The following is a 19,431-nucleotide window of genomic DNA, read 5'->3' on the forward strand; positions in this document are numbered from 1 at the left end:
AAAACACTGTATAAAACTGTATAGTTAATAAAATATGGCTTGTGGTCATATTTCATCCATTTAGTTCGGTTAAGTATTAACACTTGCACTTATTATGTTTGAGCTATATGTGTTCCACGAAGGGAAAAGCCGTTTAAAAGAAGTCCTTCTCTTACCCCCACTCCCGTCCCACCCGACGCGGCTGGTATCCTAAACCGGTCATTTACCAAAGGTTTGCTGTTCTCTTTGAAATATGGACGAAGAAATAAAAATAATACTAATAATGTTGAAAAACAGAACAAAAATAGCCTACTCAAGGTTTGTTTGTTATATGACTTTATCGTCCAGTCGGTTTCGGTGAAACTCGTGCGTAGAGTTATAATTTTAGACCAGTCGGAACCCATTGGATGTACACCATTCGATCAGTAAGTATACACCTTTCATAAACACAAATGAACTAATAAAATGTATAATAATGGTGATAAATTGATAGCAGAGATGTTTTGTCACTTGAGAAAAACATACATGCATTCTATCTGAACAGAAAAGAGAGGAACCACAACATTTCGTTTGCCGAAAAATGACGGTTGATGCCTATAAAACTTCGATAATAAAAATATCAGGAAGAATTATTGTGTTTTTAGTCTTATATTATAAAATATTTAATAGGTACGTAATTAATCACCATTTAGTCGAACGTTTTAGAATTACTTTTGATTTTGGCTTTCCCGGTTACAATTTATGCTGGGTGTACATGTATAAAATTTGCAATCTAGAATTTGATAATCTTCAAGAGTTAGATCGAATAGAAATTGTCATTAACTTAAAATCACTTTAAATAATAATAATAATAATTATATATATATATATATATATATATATATATATATATATATATATATATATATATATATATATATATATATATATATATATAACGCACGCATGCAAGCACGTTAGCGAGCATGCACACATACACGCATGCATACATGCATGCGCGCACAAACATACGTACATACATACATATATACATATATACATACGTACATACACCATACATACATATATACATACGTACATACATACATACATACATACATACATACATACATACATACATACTATCTTAAATGATGCAATAATTGTGGCAATGTTTATCTAACCTTGTCTCTATCGACCAACCTTTAAAATGTCAATAAGATTGTACAAATCCAAGGTTGAGTCGGAGTTTAAACTTTGTGCACGGTCACTGCAATGTCAACAATATGCAGAGCTTGGTGAGCTGTAAATAATTTGACATGAAATTACAAAGCAAGTCACGATCTTTTCAATTTGTTTAACATTGCAATGTTTTTTGTTATTCGTGTGGTCAACATTCTTTCTCCGATTGACCAAGAGACAAACTCATGCTGCTTGTAACAACCTCTCAATCAATCGTCGTATATTCGAAATTTATACACTGCTAACATTATAAAGTTTGACTGGTTTTGTTTTGTTTTCTTTTGTTTAACGATATTTAAAGAAATAAAAGGTTACGTCATGCCAAAGCAATTGGAGTTAAAAGCTTTGTTCTGGAAATTATTCGAACACACCATTCTGGTCGCTTGTGTGGCGCGCCAGCCACTGAGCCATGGCGATGTTAATCTGCTATTGGATAGGTGTCAGCTTGTAACATGTAAAGATTCAGGTGTTATTTTAGTGTTCCAGTCTTTCATATAATTTTTCATGCAAGTTTCTTTGCAAAATAAGGTGTATTTTATTTTCTGAAGAAAAACTCCAAGATCGTGTCTAAAATGCAAAACAATCGAGCATGCGTGTTTATCCCGGCCATTGGTAAACTACGGATAAATAACAGTGCATCCACACATAGGATCAGACCTCTCTGATGACGCAGTTTTTATCGGTGTGATACCAAATGAGGACAACACTGATATTGATATACCGTGGAAGATTATAGTCCTTAAAGACGTCTCAACCGATTGTGCGGTGTATGTAGATACAACTGTAACAGACGATATTTTGCCGATGATGTACCTTCCATATGTGGGTCTTCTTCCCCTCATTGCAGTGGCGATCTCTTTCATCTGGCCACCTTTCAGCCAGCCTTCCACCACGTTTCTACACGGGAAACAGTCTCGGGTCGTTCGAGATCCACACATAGGGCGTTTGCAGGAATTCCATTGCGATGCCGCTGTTATGACATCCGACAGGTGAGTTGAATGTATATGAATTAAGTCCTCTTGTGGTGCAAAGACGTATACTAGTAAGTTATGGTAAAGTTCCTACCTGCTTGTACCTGCTTAATTCCTTGCCTAGGTAGCTACCAATCTGCATATCTACATACTTACCAACCTACAATCAAGCATATCAGCAGGTAGACACATGCGCAGCAGTCGGAACAAAGGTGCAGAGACACAAACACGCATGTTTATTTCTTGTAGGTGTGTACATTGATTTGTCTACATATAAGAAAACAAGCAAGAACGATACTTACGATAGAAATACTGACATGCTGAGTCAAACTGAATTGCAAAAATATTAAGAACCGCAACCTAAATATCGAAACCTGATGGATTCCAAAGAATTTCAGCAATCTACATTAAAAATTAATGTTTTTCTTGACTCTTGGACTTCTATGCTTCCTGTTCTTATTTACCTATATGTGTTTCTGTTTTGTTTTTATATGGAGGATGGCGTTCGTGGAATGTGTCCGTGCTTTTGATTGGTTCAGTTCTGGACGAACCGTTGTTGTTCTGTTTTGTTTGGGGTTGGTGTGGGGGTGGAATAATCAACAGCAACCAAAACATATCTAGGTTGTAGGCCTCGGATTCACCGTTTTCAATCAAGCCAGATGCATGATGGTAAAAAACACAAACATTACATGAAATATTTTCCAGGTGTATCTGTATCAATTCCTACCTAACAAACAAGTTCCCACCACCGTCTCCGCAATCAGCATCCTTTTCAAAATGTTTTTAAACAATTACCTAACTGTATTATTTTTACTTTAACTTTTTCACATATTAATGCAGTAATCACTGAAATTCACTTGCAAAACGAAAATGTTTTGTAATTGGTATAAAGCGACACAAGCTGTTGTACTATTCGCATATAAAAGACATGCTAAATATGTAGGTTGAACAGTTGAGCAGAGGGAAAAGCAATGACTCCTGAAGAAATAAACTCGTTATTTTTATGTGATGAACAAGTAGCATGGATTTTTCCTCCTTCAAAACATGATATGAAGGGAAATCTAGAGTAAATCAAAATACAAGGTCTTACGAGATTTGTATATTTGGTGATCTAGTACAAAACAGCATTTATTATACCGGCTGTATCCACTGTATTAGAAAACTAAAGAAAAATAATTGAAATTTTTGTTCTATTTGAGCAGGGCTTTAAATCAGATGAGAACATTGCAGTGAAATTTAAAAAAATATATTTCATATTCAAAAGTTAAACTAGGCAACTGGTGTTGATGGAATACTTTTGATAGCACCTGATATAATGATGAAAATAGGAAAAGTAGGATGCACTAATACATTGCAAAGTTCTCTGATACGTTTATTGTAAGAATGAATAATAATGTAAAGACTCACGCTGTCAAGACTGTTATACTATCAACGGGTAATTAGCATGTAACAATTAGACAAAAGATTAATGACGAGGTTAAAGTAATTAAGAATATATGAGAGCAAAGTATTATTTCCACTGATGAATTTTAAAGACACAGATAACACATTTTATAGTTTTTCTCATGAATTAAACAAACAAGAGCATGTATAATTATCTTTATGACTTTAGGAGCTGATCTTTTTACAATGTACTCTTTTAAGTAGGAGTATATATGAACTTGCTTCACTTTCTATCTCATTTTTTTTTCTTCTATATTTTCTTTGGTTGCTGGTGTTTCTATGTTTTAAATATAATTATAAAGAAAAAGTCAGTTATTATAGCAGAAAGATAAACAACATAGTCAGGTGTCACATAAATAATTTATCCAAATGATTATAAAACCAGCAATATAGTTTTAAAGTGACATAACTTTTATTGTACAGTGCTCTTTTTGAAACTGGTTTTCCCTTGCCATCATTATCCTTGCAAATTTTGTGATTTAATCTAGTTTTAATCTTTTAGTTACTAGCCATGTATACCGATCTTCATCTATGTCTAATCCATGCATACTGTCCTCTCACATACTATCCCCTCTGCACAACTCAACAAAATCTGTCTGAATTGATGATCATGTAATATTTTAAAATCCCTCATCAGTTAAATGAACAGTTTAAGGCTTACTAGCTACAGTATCTGCATCAAAAATAATCTTCATTATAAACATCTGATCTCACCCCACCAGCTTTGCCATTTTCTTACTATTTAAACAGATCAAAACAATTTAAAAAGAAGTTTTTTTCTTCATTTGTTTGTAGTTGCTTTGTTATTGTTGTTTTGAAAACAAAATAGCAGTAAAAACAAGCATATAACAGACAGGAATAAAAAAAAAATAATATAGTAAAGAAGGATACAAAGAGATAGAGGGTAACTATTTAGCAGAAAAGATTTAGACAAAACGGATGCAATACAGGAAAATCAATTGTATGAAATTTGGGAAAATGCTAGACCTGCAAAAATATCAAAATCATTAGACGATCTAATAATACCAGTATATTTGCAATAATTGACAAATTAAACGAGTTATAGGCGGATTATGCATACGATTTTATGACAGCTGATGGTATAAGATATTTGACTGGGTTGTATCATTTAGACTTTGATTTCCTCTATTGGCATTAGGTACAGATTTAATAACATTTAAACAATAATTTAAAAAACAGCGAGCAACAAAACAGAGCAAGAAAGCAGGATATTTTAATTATTCTTGAACAAAAAAGATTTATGGATGTTTTGCAATAAATATATTTTTTCATACTAGCTGTTGGAGGAAATCAAACAGGATGTAGAAAAGGATGTAAACAAAAATTCAAGCAACTTTCCCTGGATAGAAAGTTAACAATAGAAGTTTTCAAACCAGTCAGTAGGCCAGCGATCAGTGGAAGAAAGCAAAGTTTTATTCCGTGAGCTAGCGAAAAAGAACAAGGCTATTTTTTAAGATGAGTTCAAAATGAATAAACTTTAGTGCAAATTCCTGTTTAATAGCTACAAATAGTCTTTGCTTATTTTTAAACAACCTTTAAATACGTTTATTTTATTTAGGGGGCGATCACCAGTTATTATATACTTTTGAGAGAGTAACGTATGTAAGGTGAATTTGTTTGCATTTAAAACATGCACAGGATAGAGAATGTTGGCATACTTCTATGCTAATTTAATGTAATGTGGCTGACATTTCTTAGGGTATTGTAGTTGTGGAAATTGTAATTGATCTAAGCACACTGCAAACTAAAATGACTGCTCCCTTGTGCTAAAAAAATCATCCTGGATTAGTTTAAAGTACACTATCCATAGCAGCTATTAAAATAGGGAAAATGAATTTTGCCAGACTAGACAATACCAGCTTCTGAAAATGCAATGAATGAATTACCAAATATATAAAATGTATAAAAAAAAGTTATCGGCTCTTTCTTTTATGCAATTTACCTCTAAGAAAAGGAAGTGCAAATGACCAAGTGGAGCTAGCACTTTTTTGAAAGGTGCATATCTGGAGTAAGGCCAAGCTGTATACTCTATAACCCAAATTACACCCATCAATCACACACCAAAATAAAGGGAATTAAAGGTTCTTTGAACTATACCAAAGATATACAATGTCTTTTTTAAGTAGCCAGTATAACATATGAGGAAAGCCAGGGAAATTCTTTTTCTTTAAAATTCCAACCCTATGCAAAATACCAAAAAAGTAGAGCGCCACCTTACTAATTTGCTGCAAGTTAAATGGAAGGTGGTGAAAGCAAAATTAGTGAGAAAATTTCACAAGGTCAAGAAAATTCAAAGGTTAGAGAGAGAAGTGAAGACGTAAAATCACGAGAAAAGGTATCGCCACAAAAGAAGAATGATCCAGAGTTGAACTTGGAAGACACGTTGGAAGATGTTCTCAAAATTTGAAACAAAAATGTGGAAATGATATAAAGAGCATGAAGATAAAAATTGCTTTTGCAAAAGATGAACTGTTATTACTGGGATACTTTATCGAATTTTACTTCAAAACATTTCTATAAACAAAGATCAAATGAGAAAACAACTTCGAATCAGTTCTAGCAAGCAAGTAGTTAAGCCTATAATTTGTGACAAGGTAAAGGTGAACGCGTTTTGGTTCTGCTTAACAATTTCCTGCCTCACAAAGTTTTTGATTTCAAGAATAAAATTATTTTCTGATTTACTCGCTGGTTATCTTTTGCTATTGGGGCCCCGAGTGTCCGAGTGGTCTAAAGCGCTCACCGTTACGGATCACTGCCATCTCACCTCTGTCCGCGTCGGTTCGAGTCTCGGATTCGGCTAATGTGGTTATGTGAGAAAGCTTGCCAGTAGCTCCTCGTGGGTCGGTGGTTCTTTCCGGGGTTTTTCCGGGTTCTTCCTCCACCATTAATACTGGCCGCCATGTATGGCCTATCTTGTGCTGAAAAGTGGCGTTAAACCCTACAACAACAACAACAACAATCTTTTGCTATTTAAGAAAAGACATTGTATACCTTAGATACTGTTAAAATAACTTAACGTCCGTCTTTTTATATGCATGATTGATATGTGCAATTTGGGTATAGAGTATACAGTTTGGTCTTAATTCAGATGTGCTTCGCTTGGTCATTTTCACATCCTGGACTTGAGATGGAATTGATAAAAACTACAGAGAACATTTTTATAAAAAAAAAATCCAATTCATTTATTGCTCATTCAAATGTTAATATTGTCTACATTGGTAAAAGTCAGTTTTCCTATTTTAATAACTGCTACAGTTAGTGTGCTTTGGACTAGTTCCGGTTCATTTCTCGAGCAAATCGGACCTGTTAGCTTTAGTCAGCGTGTTGTACCCATAATACCATATATAAAGAATTTTAGTTACAGTTCACAGAGATTATACTATTTAAAATACTCCCCACGAATATATTACATTAGTTGTAAGAATGAAACAATTTTTTAATTTCCTGATTTCTTATATCAATCTGAAATATATCTGAAGAAAGTAAAAATGGGAATGTATCACGACAAAGGTTTTAATAGTTACGAGAAACAATTACACAAAGTAAATAACACACCATGATTCTAAATTACTAGGATCTAATAATCATATATGTATGCAGACATTTATTTAATCTAATGTCTTTTGTACACATTTTCTTATACTAAATTTATTAGAACAAATTTTAACAGAAACTCTCATCAGTTCCATTACTCTGTTCTCGTAAAGTCTTTAAATGTCAATTTTTTTCGCTCTGACTTTAATTTCATACGATGTTGACGGAGACAAACAGGTACAAAAAAAAAGATTAGATATCAATGTAAGAGATGAAGACTTGAAAGCGATATATCTCCATGGCATTCATTCAGTGTACTGTTTTCGTGTTAATTTAAAGGAAATATTAAGACTTTGTAGTGACTATGGTTTTTGAGCAGAGAGATAAATGAAAGAGGAGAAGAATTAACAAAGCTACAGGAGGAAATAGCATTAGAACGTTGAATAAATTATGAGCTACACTAAACCAATATGGGGTTTCACGGTTACAACGGAGTTACTGATCGTAGCGCCTAAAATTACCTCCTTTAGCTCCAATGCGCCTGCCCACATAAAATTTCCAGTTCCGGATAGTTCACCGTTCTAGCGAAACATAAAGTCAACAAAGGAAGTTATCTTAGCTGTACTACATATCATTATGGTTAAATCAATGAATCAATTATATATGTCAAACATCTTTTGTTCATAGTAGGAGAATAAATATAGACATTAAATCAGATAATTAGATTGTGTTCATACTTACATTATATCAGATAATTAAATAATATTTACTTTCCATACTTAAATGATATCAAATAATTAAATTAAATACACTGTCCATACCTGCTAATATAAATTAATTATCCATAATTTCAGATACATTTGTAGGAACATTTTACTCTGCTCTCCGATTTTAAACATTTATTGCACATTTTTGGTTATATAACCTTAACGAAAACATTCTCAACAATTTGCATTTTTCATATGTTGATATATCCTTCTTCCTCAGTTATTTTCGCAAGGCTAATAGTTCGTTTATAATACGAGTTAAGAAAGTTATAACACAAGTTCGATAAGAAAATTATAACACTAATTCGATAAGTCAGCTGATTTGTAATGCTGAATATTTTCAACGAGAAAAAAAAAAGAAAAAAGAGGAACACTATTTTAATGTATTCAGAGGAACTTAACAAAACTCATACGTGCGACTGTATGTTCAAGTTTGGTTGACATTTGTGCATTTTGAAAAAAAACTCAAGTTATTTCATGAAAAATATAATGAACATTAATATTAAAGCAACAGTCTAAATCAATAATAAAAAAAAAATTAAGAAGTTAGAACTTTTTTCTCGTTGTTTTTCAACCTCCATTAACTGCTATGATTGAAGCTGTACAAAATAAACATATTTTCATTATTCTTCAAGCGAGATAAATTGCAAGAACTTTTTACACAGCGATACACTTTCGCACAATCAAATAATACAAACTAGAGCATAAGGAAGTAATGGAAAGATAATGAAGTTCTGAAATGGGCAGATAATATTTATTTGAAAGCTGGGAGCAGCGCAAGTTAGTGAAAAAATTAAAAGATGCAAAAATAATTGATCAAATATTGATAGAATTTATTTTTAAGATAGTGAGATATCGAGCGGTCTGTCACATTTTCTTGATCTACATCTGCCATCTTAATTTATTGAACTATCCGGAAGTGAATTGCACCGATATGCCCTCTGGTGTTTTCAAGGGGAGATACTAACCTGAAATCCCCTATAGCCGTGTTAAAAATTTAAGTGACCCTTAAAATTTATGAATTATTCAAGTTTACTACATGTACACAGTGAACATACATCTGGAATAAAAAAGAAAGAAAGAAAGAGAGTATGACGGAGATTATTCAAAATCGGCTGAAACATTCAACACAAATCGACGTCGCGTGAATGTATCAAACTCTACTTGATTCTCTACAAAGGCTGTAACCATCACTCGACAGCAGCCAGGTGAAACCGAACAGCTTGTTCATTTGAATGTATCTCCACTTTTAGTTTTAATTAGGATTGCTTTAATATCGCAAAATAGACTTGTTGTTTTCGTGCGCATGTTACATTTGTTGTGCATAGGTGTTCTGGTATTTGAATACTTACAGCTTTCATCAAAATGTACACGTTTGATTGATGCATTAGTAGAAGATGAAGAATTTACAACTATTATCATCCTGACACAGTGAGTGTCTGCGTTTATATTTCGTTTAGTTTAAGGACAACAAGTTTGTTACCGAGATAAACGAATTGATCACAAAGACAACCAAATACAGCCGCCTAAATTTTGAACACTTGACTTTTCGCAAAACAAACGCGCAGCAAACCTGCGTGAATACAATTGTGCTCTTTAATATACATATCAATAAATTCCAAGTTGACTTTTGTAATGGCAGCTGAGAATTAATGACATATTAGCAAGTAGGGTCTTTTTTTTTCTTTTTCTTTTCGAAATATGACATAAAACTTCCACATACAGATTTAACTAAAACTTCCTTCCTTACTTGGACAGAAACCCAATGGCAAAAAACCTACAAAGCACAGCTGACCTGCACTGTGTACAAAGCACTGACTGACATGCACTGTGTACAAAGCACTGACTGACATTGCCACATCATGAATATTTGATGGCAGGACGTCACGTGCGCATTCAATGGATCATGTGAAAGAAGTTTCCTTTTTCTTTTCATAAGTGACTCCTTTTTCTAGGCTAAAGGTTCAAACAATCCAAACCAGTTAACTATGTAATCATAGAGAAAAAGCACATTGTCACTTATTGCCATCCTCCCCCAGCCACATATCACATGACCTACACCACCACCACCCCCACAAATTAAACCAATAAATGTCTGAATGAGATGCACATGTTGAAGCTGATATACTCTCTTTCTCAATTATTTAATTTATATTGTGTGCTTTACCTTCGTCTGTGTATTGAGGGTAGATTCTTTTGCCTACCTGGCTATTCTCATGTATTGTCTAACTGATTTTGTCATGGGTATAAGTGCTAAACAAGATGTTTGATAAATTTTAGGTTAAAGTTTACGAAATAGTGACAATTCCATTAGAAATCATTAGCTTTCCAGAAAATACTATTGTGTCATAAATGTCACGTGACAGCCTGTATATAAAGGAGACAATACAATTATTCGTTTATATTTTAAGTTCAGTCTGTGAAATCATTTACTGATGTGTCCAGACGTGATTTGAGAGGAATCATTCATTTAAAGTATATATTGGAATTACAAAGTGCTCATTGACTTTTAAGACTAAAACACTACTTTGGGGTTAGTTTTAATTAATTCAAAGACAGTCTGGATTATACAATTGTGATACATAAAGACTATTGGTACATCAGAAGACTTCAGGCTATTTACACATCAGCACACTCAAAACTGAAATTTATTCTGAACATTCTATACTTATGGACTTGTGATGGAACATTTGGGATTATTTGGGATTTAATTCTCCATACTGAAAGTATCTTCTGAATTTTCATTTTTTATTCATGGGAAATAAATTGTTTGTTGAATGTTACAAAACTTGTTGCTTTCGCTTCTTTCTATTTCCTTGTTTAAGATCAAAGAGTCATAATAAAGGGCATGTTGGTGATTAAATATTTTTTTCTTCTATTTAGTTTGATGTAATATCATAGGTGGTCGCTGGTGGCCGAGTGATCTAGAGCGCTCGCCTTTACCAATCACTACCATTAAACTTCTGTCAGCGCGGGTTCGAATCTCGGGTTCGGCCATTGTGTGTATGTTAGAAAGCTTACCACTAGCTTCGGATGGGAGAGTGTGTTCTGAGAGGGGTTTTCCAGGATTCTTCCTCCACCAGTTATACTGGCTGCCATGTATAGTCTATCACACACTGATAAATGGCGTTAAACTAAAACAACAACAAAACAACACTCACATCGGTTTTGCGCATGAGAAAGCCTCCGCGACCAATTTACGGCAGGTCTTAAATCGCTGACTACTTCTAAAGTCTCGAGTTATATCGATCGCAATACTATTATCATATAGTTTACCACGGAACAGATAAATAGATTTGCAAATATGTGAAATCAATTGCAGAAACTGTTTATGAAATGATAAGGCCAAGAAACACTTCTGTAGTGATATCTAGTAAAGATAACAAGCCTTATAATTCCTTCAACATTTGTCATTTTTGTGAAAAGGAGATGGTTGAATAGAATCAAAGCAATAAAAAATGATCACTTAAGTGAAAACCGTAGAGGCCGTGCAGATAATGAGCAAAATATGAGTTATAAATATACACAATCTATCCCGCTATTTATTTCAAAATTTGTCTGAATATGATCCCTCTCTAATTATCACACCTTTGTTAAGAAGACATCCAGAAAATGTAGTATTAAAAAGCAACGACGAAAAATATATTTCGTTTAGTAAGGGTTTTATTGCCGATAGATTGTAAACGAAGGCAAATAAGATTTTGTCAAAAGCGTTACGGGTCAATCTCGTACAACTTGTTCAAAGGTCAGATAAATACTAAATTTACAGAAACAATTAAACATTTATATTAACATGGACCCAAATTATTTGGGAAAATAATATTTATCATTCTGAGTACATTGATGGCTTTGAAATGTATAATGAGACCAAATTGCCGCCATAATAAATTGTATTCAAAACCTCAGTGGTTCCGGAATTACCAGAGCAATATTGCAGATTGAATTCTCATGTTGTCACAATTCTGTTGCTATCTGACATTTTTTTAAAAAGAATTTAGAAATGTTTGCATGTACACTTATACAACTAGGCCCATCACATTAGTTTAGTACACTGATGCTTGCTCATGACGTTAGTTTGAAAATAAGTACGGTAAATTTAGAATTGCTCACAGATTATGATATGTCCCTGATAATACAATATGGAATTAAAGGTGGAATCACGATGATGCCAAAGAGATATGCAAAAAGATGTGGTCTAAGGTTGACATTGCCCGGGGTGGGAGTGGGAGACAAGCGCTCCAATCCTCCAAAATGCCCCATACGGCCTGCGTCTCTTACTGCCTCTGTCAACTAAAATCCAGCTCCTGGCCTTCGCGAGTGGCTTAGATTTGAAGCCCGGCAGACCATGTTTTCTAGTAACAGGAGAAGGGGTGAAGGCGGCCCACTGGCGCCTTAAAACCAGTTGCTTCGGGTAGATGGGACTCGTAAACCTTGGATGGTAGCTCATCTAGGAGAAGGAAAACTCCGATTCCAAACCTCTGCTGCCTTGTGGCTATACCCACTCATGGGAAAGGCTAAGGGAGTAAACCCCGACAGAAAATCCGGAGATGGAGTCCCTAAGGCGGTATGACATTGACTTCAACGTCATTCCGGCAACTCCTGCGACGCCGTTGGTGCCAAGCTGTATCGGCATTCGTCGTTCCCTTGGGCACACCAGCTGCGTGGAGAGGGGGGATCTGCTGCATGGGCAACAGCTGATTCTCCATACCACCCTGCCCAGGCTTCATAGCTCCACTGGAGAGGACACTCCAGCGTCGTTGTACGGCGTCGGCACAACACGAGAAGTAGCAGTTTACCGGTTCTAAGTCAAAAAGATCGATTGGCATAGAGCTTGGCGCCAGGGGTTACTTCTGACGGTGGGAGAGATCATCAGGTCTCACTGCCTCAAGCTGGGCAGCCCCTAGTCAGTAAGGTGCTGCCCGCCATGGCCTGCCTGCTTCACTGGGTGCGTGGAGCTTAGAGAACCATCTCGACAAGTAGGCCACAAAACTCTGCACCAGGAAAGACTAAAAGAAGAAATAAAAAGACTCCAACTCTTCGTTTTGCAACCTGGAACATCAGGACCATGTGTCCTGGATTGACCACTGACCTACAGCAGATCGACGATGCACGGAAGACTGCTGTCATTGACAGAGAACTCTCCTGACTGAACATCGACATTGCCTGCCTCCAGGAGACCCGACTGGCTGACAGTGGCACCATCAGGGAAGCCAATTACACATTCTTTTGGCAGGGGAAGCCCTTGGATGAACCTAAGCAGCATGGTGTAGGCTTTGCCGTCAAGAACACGCTAATCGCCTTCATTGAACCTCCATCATCAGGTACTGAGAGAATCCTTGCCCTCCGGCTGTCAACATCCTTAGGCCTGGTCAACATCTTCAGTGTGTACACCCCAACCCTCTACTCCACCTACGAGGAGAAAGACAAGTTTTATGAGGCTCTGGATCAGGCAATATCCAGTATCCCCAACAATAAAAGCCTTTACTTACTAGGAGACTTCAATGCTAGAGTGGGAGCTGACCATGAGGCCTGGTCCAGCTGTCTCGGCTTTTACGGAAGGGGCAAGATCAACGAGAATGGTCAGCGACTGCTGAAGATGTGCTGCTCCCACAGCCTATGTGTGACCAACACTTTCTTCAAATGCAAGGAGATCCACCAGGTGTCGTGGAGACACCCACGTTCACGCCACTGGCATCAGTTAGACCTCGTCATCACCAGGCGTGCAGAACTGGCCAGTGTCCTCCTTACCCGCAGCTACCACAGTGCCGATTGTGACACGGACCATTCCCTCGTGGCCAGCAAGGTGCGAGTATTACCCAAGAAGCTGCACCACGCCAAGAAGAGGGGTCACCCACGTAGCAACACCTGCTGTGCAAGCAACCCAGAGAAAACACAGCAGTTCATCAGCAAACTGAAGGAAGCCCTCACCAAAGTAACACCTGATAACACCATTGATTCCAAGTGGTCCCATATCCGTGACTCTGTGTACAATTCAGCCATCACAGCTTACGGGAAGAGGGAGCGAAAGAATGTCGACTGGTATGAGGCAAACTGGGAGGAGATGGAGCCCGTGAATGAGGCAAAGAGGAAAGCCCTCCTGGCATACAAGGCTGCACCTAGCCCCAGAACACTACAAGCCCTCAGGATTGCAAGGAATAACGCCCAGAAGACCGCCCGCCGCTGTGCCAACACCTACTGGCTGAACGTTTGCAACAGTATACAGACAGCTGCTGACACCGGGGATACAAGAGGAATGTATGAGGGTATCAAAAAGACGACAGGCCCCCCCCCCCCAGCTACAAGACCGCCCCCCTCAAGTCCAAGACGGGCGAAGTCATCACAGACCAGGGGAAACAACTGCAGCGATGGGTTGAGCCTTATCTCGAGCTATATGCAACCCAAAACAATGTCTCCGGAACTGTCCTGGACGACATTCCAGACCTGCCTGTCATGGAGGAGTTAGACACACAGCCCACCCTGGAAGAGCTCAAAAAAGCCATCGATTGCCTTGCCTGTGGGAAGGCTCCTGGAAGCGACGGCATTCCGCCTGAAATCCTCAAGAGCGGAAAACCAGCACTGCTCCAGCCCCTACACACACTCCTCTGCCTTTGCTGGGAACAGGGATACATCCCACAGGACATGCGTGACGCCAACATCGTCACTTTGTACAAAAACAAAGGAGACCGCAGCGACTGCAACAACTATCGGGGCATCTCCCTCCTCAGCATCGTCGGAAAGGCCTTCGCCCGTGTTGCCTTGGCGCCCTTGCAGATCCTAGCCTCCCGCGTCTACCCAGAGTCCCATTGTGGATTTCGAGCCGGCTGGTCAACTGTAGACATGATCTTCTCACTACGTCAGCTGCAGGAGAAGTGTCGCGAGCAGCGGATGCCCCTCTACATTGCCTTCATAGACCTGACGAAGGCGTTTGACCTGGTTAGTCGGAGTGGACTCTTCAGACTCCTGCAGAAGATCGGCTGCCCCCCACGTCTGCTTGCTGTCATTATGTCGTTCCACGAGAACATTCACAGCACAGTGTGCTTCAATGGCGCAACATCTGAAGCATTCCCAGTCATTAGCGGAGTCAAACAAGGCTGTGTCCTTGCACCGACGCTCTTTGCCATCTTCTTCTCCATGTTTCTCCAGTACGCATTCAAGGACTGCAGCGAGGGAGTGTACATCCATACCAGGGCTGACGGCAAGCTGTTCAACATCGCCCGTCTCCGTGCTAAGACTAAAGTCACAGAGGTACTCATCCGTGAATTGCTCTTTGCCGACGATGCAGCCTTGACATCACACACGGAAGATGGACTTCAGCAGCTGGTATGCTGCCTCTCCCGTGCATGTAAGGAATTTGGACTGACCATCAGTTTGAAGAAAACGAATGTCATGGCACAGGACACAGACTCCCCTCCCTTTGTCTCCATCGATGGGTACAATTTGGAAGTTGTCGAGAACTTCACATACCTCGGTTCTAACATCTCCAGCTCACTCTCCATTGATTCTGAGGTGGGCGGCAGGATTGCCAAGGCAGCAGCAGTGATGGCCAGACTTAACCAGAGGGTCTGGAACAACCCCAACCTCACAGAGAAGACCAAACTGCGTGTCTACCAAGCGTGCGTGCTCAGCTCACTTCTCTGCAGCAGCGAAACATGGACCACCTATGCAAGACACGAGAGGAAACTCAACAGCTTCCACCTGAGATGTCTGCGGCGCATTCTGCACATCCAGTGGCAGGACAAAGTACCCAACACAGAGGTTCTAGAACGCGCCAACATGAACAGCATGTTCTCAATACTCAGCGAGAGGCGCCTTCGCTGGCTCGGCCATGTCAAGAGAATGGACCCAGGTCGCATTCCCAAGGACCTGTTATATGGTGAGTTAGCAGAAGGTACACGACCAACTGGACGACCACATCTGCGCTACAAAGATGTTTGCAAGAAGGATATGAAGACAGCAAACATCAATGTCAACGACTGGGAGAGCTGTGCAAACAACCGTTCCAGCTGGCGTCTAGTTGACAGGCAGGGAGTTCAAAACGCAGAGGAAAAGAGAAGAATAAAGCAAGCTGAAAAGAGAGCTAAAAAGAAGGATAAGCAAAAGCATACTTTGGAGCTATGCCATCGTCTCCCGTAGACGGACGGATGCCAAGAATGCAAAAAGAAATCACGAGTGTTTTAACAATAGTAGTAGTAGACGTAGCACTAATGGAGACCAAGATAGGTCACGGTCAAGGCCACTAATTATGAACCTAGATACACGAACCCACAACTGATATGTTTGGGTCATGTGCTAAGTGCTGACCACCAAATCTTAAATGGGTAAACAAAAAGAAATAAAAGACGGTGAAGGCTTTTGTGTAATTCTAGAAGTAGATTTAAAATCACAAACACATCTGCACGACCATTGTAAATATCATCCTTTAGCACATGAAAAAATGTATTTCTACATCTTCTGATTTATCTCTGTTACAAAAGAAATCGATAGACGATAGAAAGAGTGTAAAACCTTAAGTACATAAATTGCTGTGCACGTCAAGAATCAAATGTGGAAATGGTATTCACCGTAGCAATTAAAAGTTGTATGTATACTTCGGATTAAAACTAAAATAGATGCCGAGAGCACTTTTATTCCATTAGAGTCTTGGCTACCAGTTAGAAGTAGAACCCAATACGCTTTTGAGACCGGAAAACACATTATTTCAATAAACTTCTCTTTAAGCGGATAAATAAAAATTAAGAGAATGAATGCAAAATTATGTGCAGACGAAAACATATTTCAAAATTCTAATGAATACGTTATTTAAAGAAGAAAACTAATAGAAAAAATATGATATTAGGCAGATAGAAAACAACCAAATAAAATTAATCAAACCAATTTATGTTGATTTTATAGTATTAAAATTAAGTTGCTTATTTACGACTTCGCTACAAAAATCTATAATAAAAAAAGCAATAGGGTGATGAAACGAAACTTTAGTGCCCGCCACAGATTGGTTATGCATTTTTTTACCATTATGTGAAAAATATTACTTTTTAACAGAAGTGACGACAAGAAAAGATAACATTTTTGGTGTTTCTTATATGAAGGAAAGTAACCGGATATCTTACGGATAAATTGAATGGCATTCAGTCAGTAACGGCCTTAGCAAACGTGGGGCACTGATCTGGATCATTTTGGAGGGGCCCACTGGACTTACGCGCTGGGTTCCCTGTGAGTACGGCATTTGGAAATAAACTTTTAGACAAGTTTTATATGATATTGAACTTAAAATTTTCTCCCATCGCTTTAAAATTACTTTCTCTAAAGATATATTTTTAAAAATTACTAGCGCGCGGGGCCCCTGTTAGAGCGGGGCCCTTTTGAGCCAAATCGATTCAATCTGCCATGGGGCCGTCTTTGCATTCAGTACAAGAAATGTATTGACTTAGAAGTAAGCTATATGCTTTTGGAACTGACTAATAGATAAAGTATGCAAGAGTATACTAAAATCAACAATTAGAAATAATCTAAAAGTTATAGTATACAAAGATTTACTATTTAATCAAATTATAAGTGACAAAGAGATTAATCTAATTAAACCGCCTCATCATTAAATAAGATTTCTCTTTCACCATATGATAAAAATGGTGCCAGCAGCTGCCTCGCTTGGCGCTCAGCATTAAGAGGTTAGTGTTAGGACTGGTCGGCCTGGTGTCAGGATGATGTGACTGGGTAGGACATCATGCTACATGTCTGCGGCATGATGCCCCTGTGCTAGATATCACTACAAACTGCCACACAGCAGACATCGTAGCAATATGACTGAAACATTGTTAAAGCTACGATAAAAATCCAAATCCAAATCATGCACAATTTTTCCCCATATGATGATAAATATTATTTAGTTGCCTTGTTGTTATTAATATATCACCCTATAATTTGGATTTGGATTATTTTGGATTTTTGTAACATGGCTTGAAAAAGTTTTCAGTCATGTCAGTATCTTTAATTTCATCAATGTGTGTGGTTTTTCTTCTTCTTCTTGTAATTATTATTTAAAGTGTTGTTTTTTTTGTTTGTTATCAAGCTAGCACTCAGGACTGAAATTAATAATTCCAACTATACTGGTAAATACGAAGTAAAGTAGCCAATTCCGTTTGGTGTAACGTTGTTTTCTTTCAACTCTATAATACATTCAAATAGGTTTGGGTTTTACTATGCCAATGATATTGAAAAAGCTCCTTTGTCATTTTGTAAATATATTCTTCGTATATCTAAGACTACTCAAAAAGCTTTCTTATAAACCGAATTAGGAACAATTAGTATGCAGTGTATAATATATAAACGTTTTTTGAAACATTTCTATATGATTTCACTTCAACAGCAAATTGCAGTGAACCCATAGCTATACGATTTCACTTATCAGCAAATTGCAGTTAACCCATTGCTATACGATTTCACTTCAGCAGCAAATTGCAATGTACCCATTTGTTTACGATTTCACTTCAGCAGCGAATTGTAGTGTACCCTTTTCTATACGATTTCACCGCAGCAGCAAATTTTGAAAGGAACTGCTGAATATTTGTATCTGAATTTTATTTACTCACCAATTGAACAAGAAAGCATATTGGCAGTATAAAACAAAGCTTATCAAAAGCTATATCTAGCAGTTGCCCTTTCTACCTACGGCTATTTTGTTTGTCTGTTTTATTTTTGATGCGCCTTGTAACAAGGGTAACCTTAGATTAACGGAAGAAGTAAGCTATACAAGATATTGCGACTATATGGTCTTAAGCTAAGTAATAAAACAGAGTAAAAACTAACAAGTTTTGTAAAATTCAACATATAAATTATTTCCCTAGAATACAAAGTGAAACTTTTAAAAGAGCACACAGTATTGCGAATTAAATCCCAAATAGTCCAACAAGTTTACCACCAGTCCTAATGAATAAAGTTCTAATTAAATTCCAGTGGTGCTCGAAATAAGATCCAGTACTGAATGTGTTGATGTGATTTTAGTGGCCTGTGATGTGGAGATGTGCCAACAGTCTTTTGATGTATCAAACTAATATAATCAAGGCTGTCCATGTCTGAATTCACTATAATTCAAAATTAATGTTTATGTCCAAGAATATTATAGATGAGCACTTTATATTTCCAGTGAATAATAATTTGATTACATAACTCCGCCAAAATGAAATACTGAACACAACAATAAGATTGCTTCAGCCACAATATGTAAAAGCAAGCATGAGTAATTTCTCAAGTAAACAGGATTATAAAAGAAAAACTAAGACACAGAAGAAGATGTAGGTCTAAACTTCATTGATGTTGCTAAACTTATAATAGTGTGGTAAACATCATGTACAATTCTATGGCGAATACCATTATCCTAGACCCAGACTCAAAAAAGTACATTTGCCTTTATTGATAATGATCGTAATATTTAACCCACACTTCTAATGAAATATTAGCTATGTATTATTTGTTTCCCAAAATAAAAGTTACTGGTCAAG

At 37.3% G+C, this 19,431-nt stretch overlaps 1 protein-coding gene across 1 annotated transcript in view; it reads left to right on the forward strand.

Annotated features, from left to right (window-relative positions):
• Positions 1 to 1,854: 1,854 nt before the first annotated feature.
• LOC149804608 (protein-glucosylgalactosylhydroxylysine glucosidase-like) overlaps positions 1,855 to 19,431 on the forward strand; it is a 68,797-nt gene continuing 51,220 nt past the window's right edge. The window contains exon 1 of the mRNA XM_089942385.1: positions 1,855 to 2,189. Coding sequence (XP_089798511.1) covers positions 2,005 to 2,189 — 185 coding nt within the window. The 5' untranslated portion in view covers positions 1,855 to 2,004. The remainder of the gene's footprint in view (positions 2,190 to 19,431) is intronic.

Source organism: Sinohyriopsis cumingii, chromosome 2, assembly GCF_028554795.1.
Source record: "Sinohyriopsis cumingii isolate HCF-2022 chromosome 2, ASM2855479v2, whole genome shotgun sequence".
NCBI classification, from domain to species: domain Eukaryota; kingdom Metazoa; phylum Mollusca; class Bivalvia; order Unionida; family Unionidae; genus Sinohyriopsis; species Sinohyriopsis cumingii.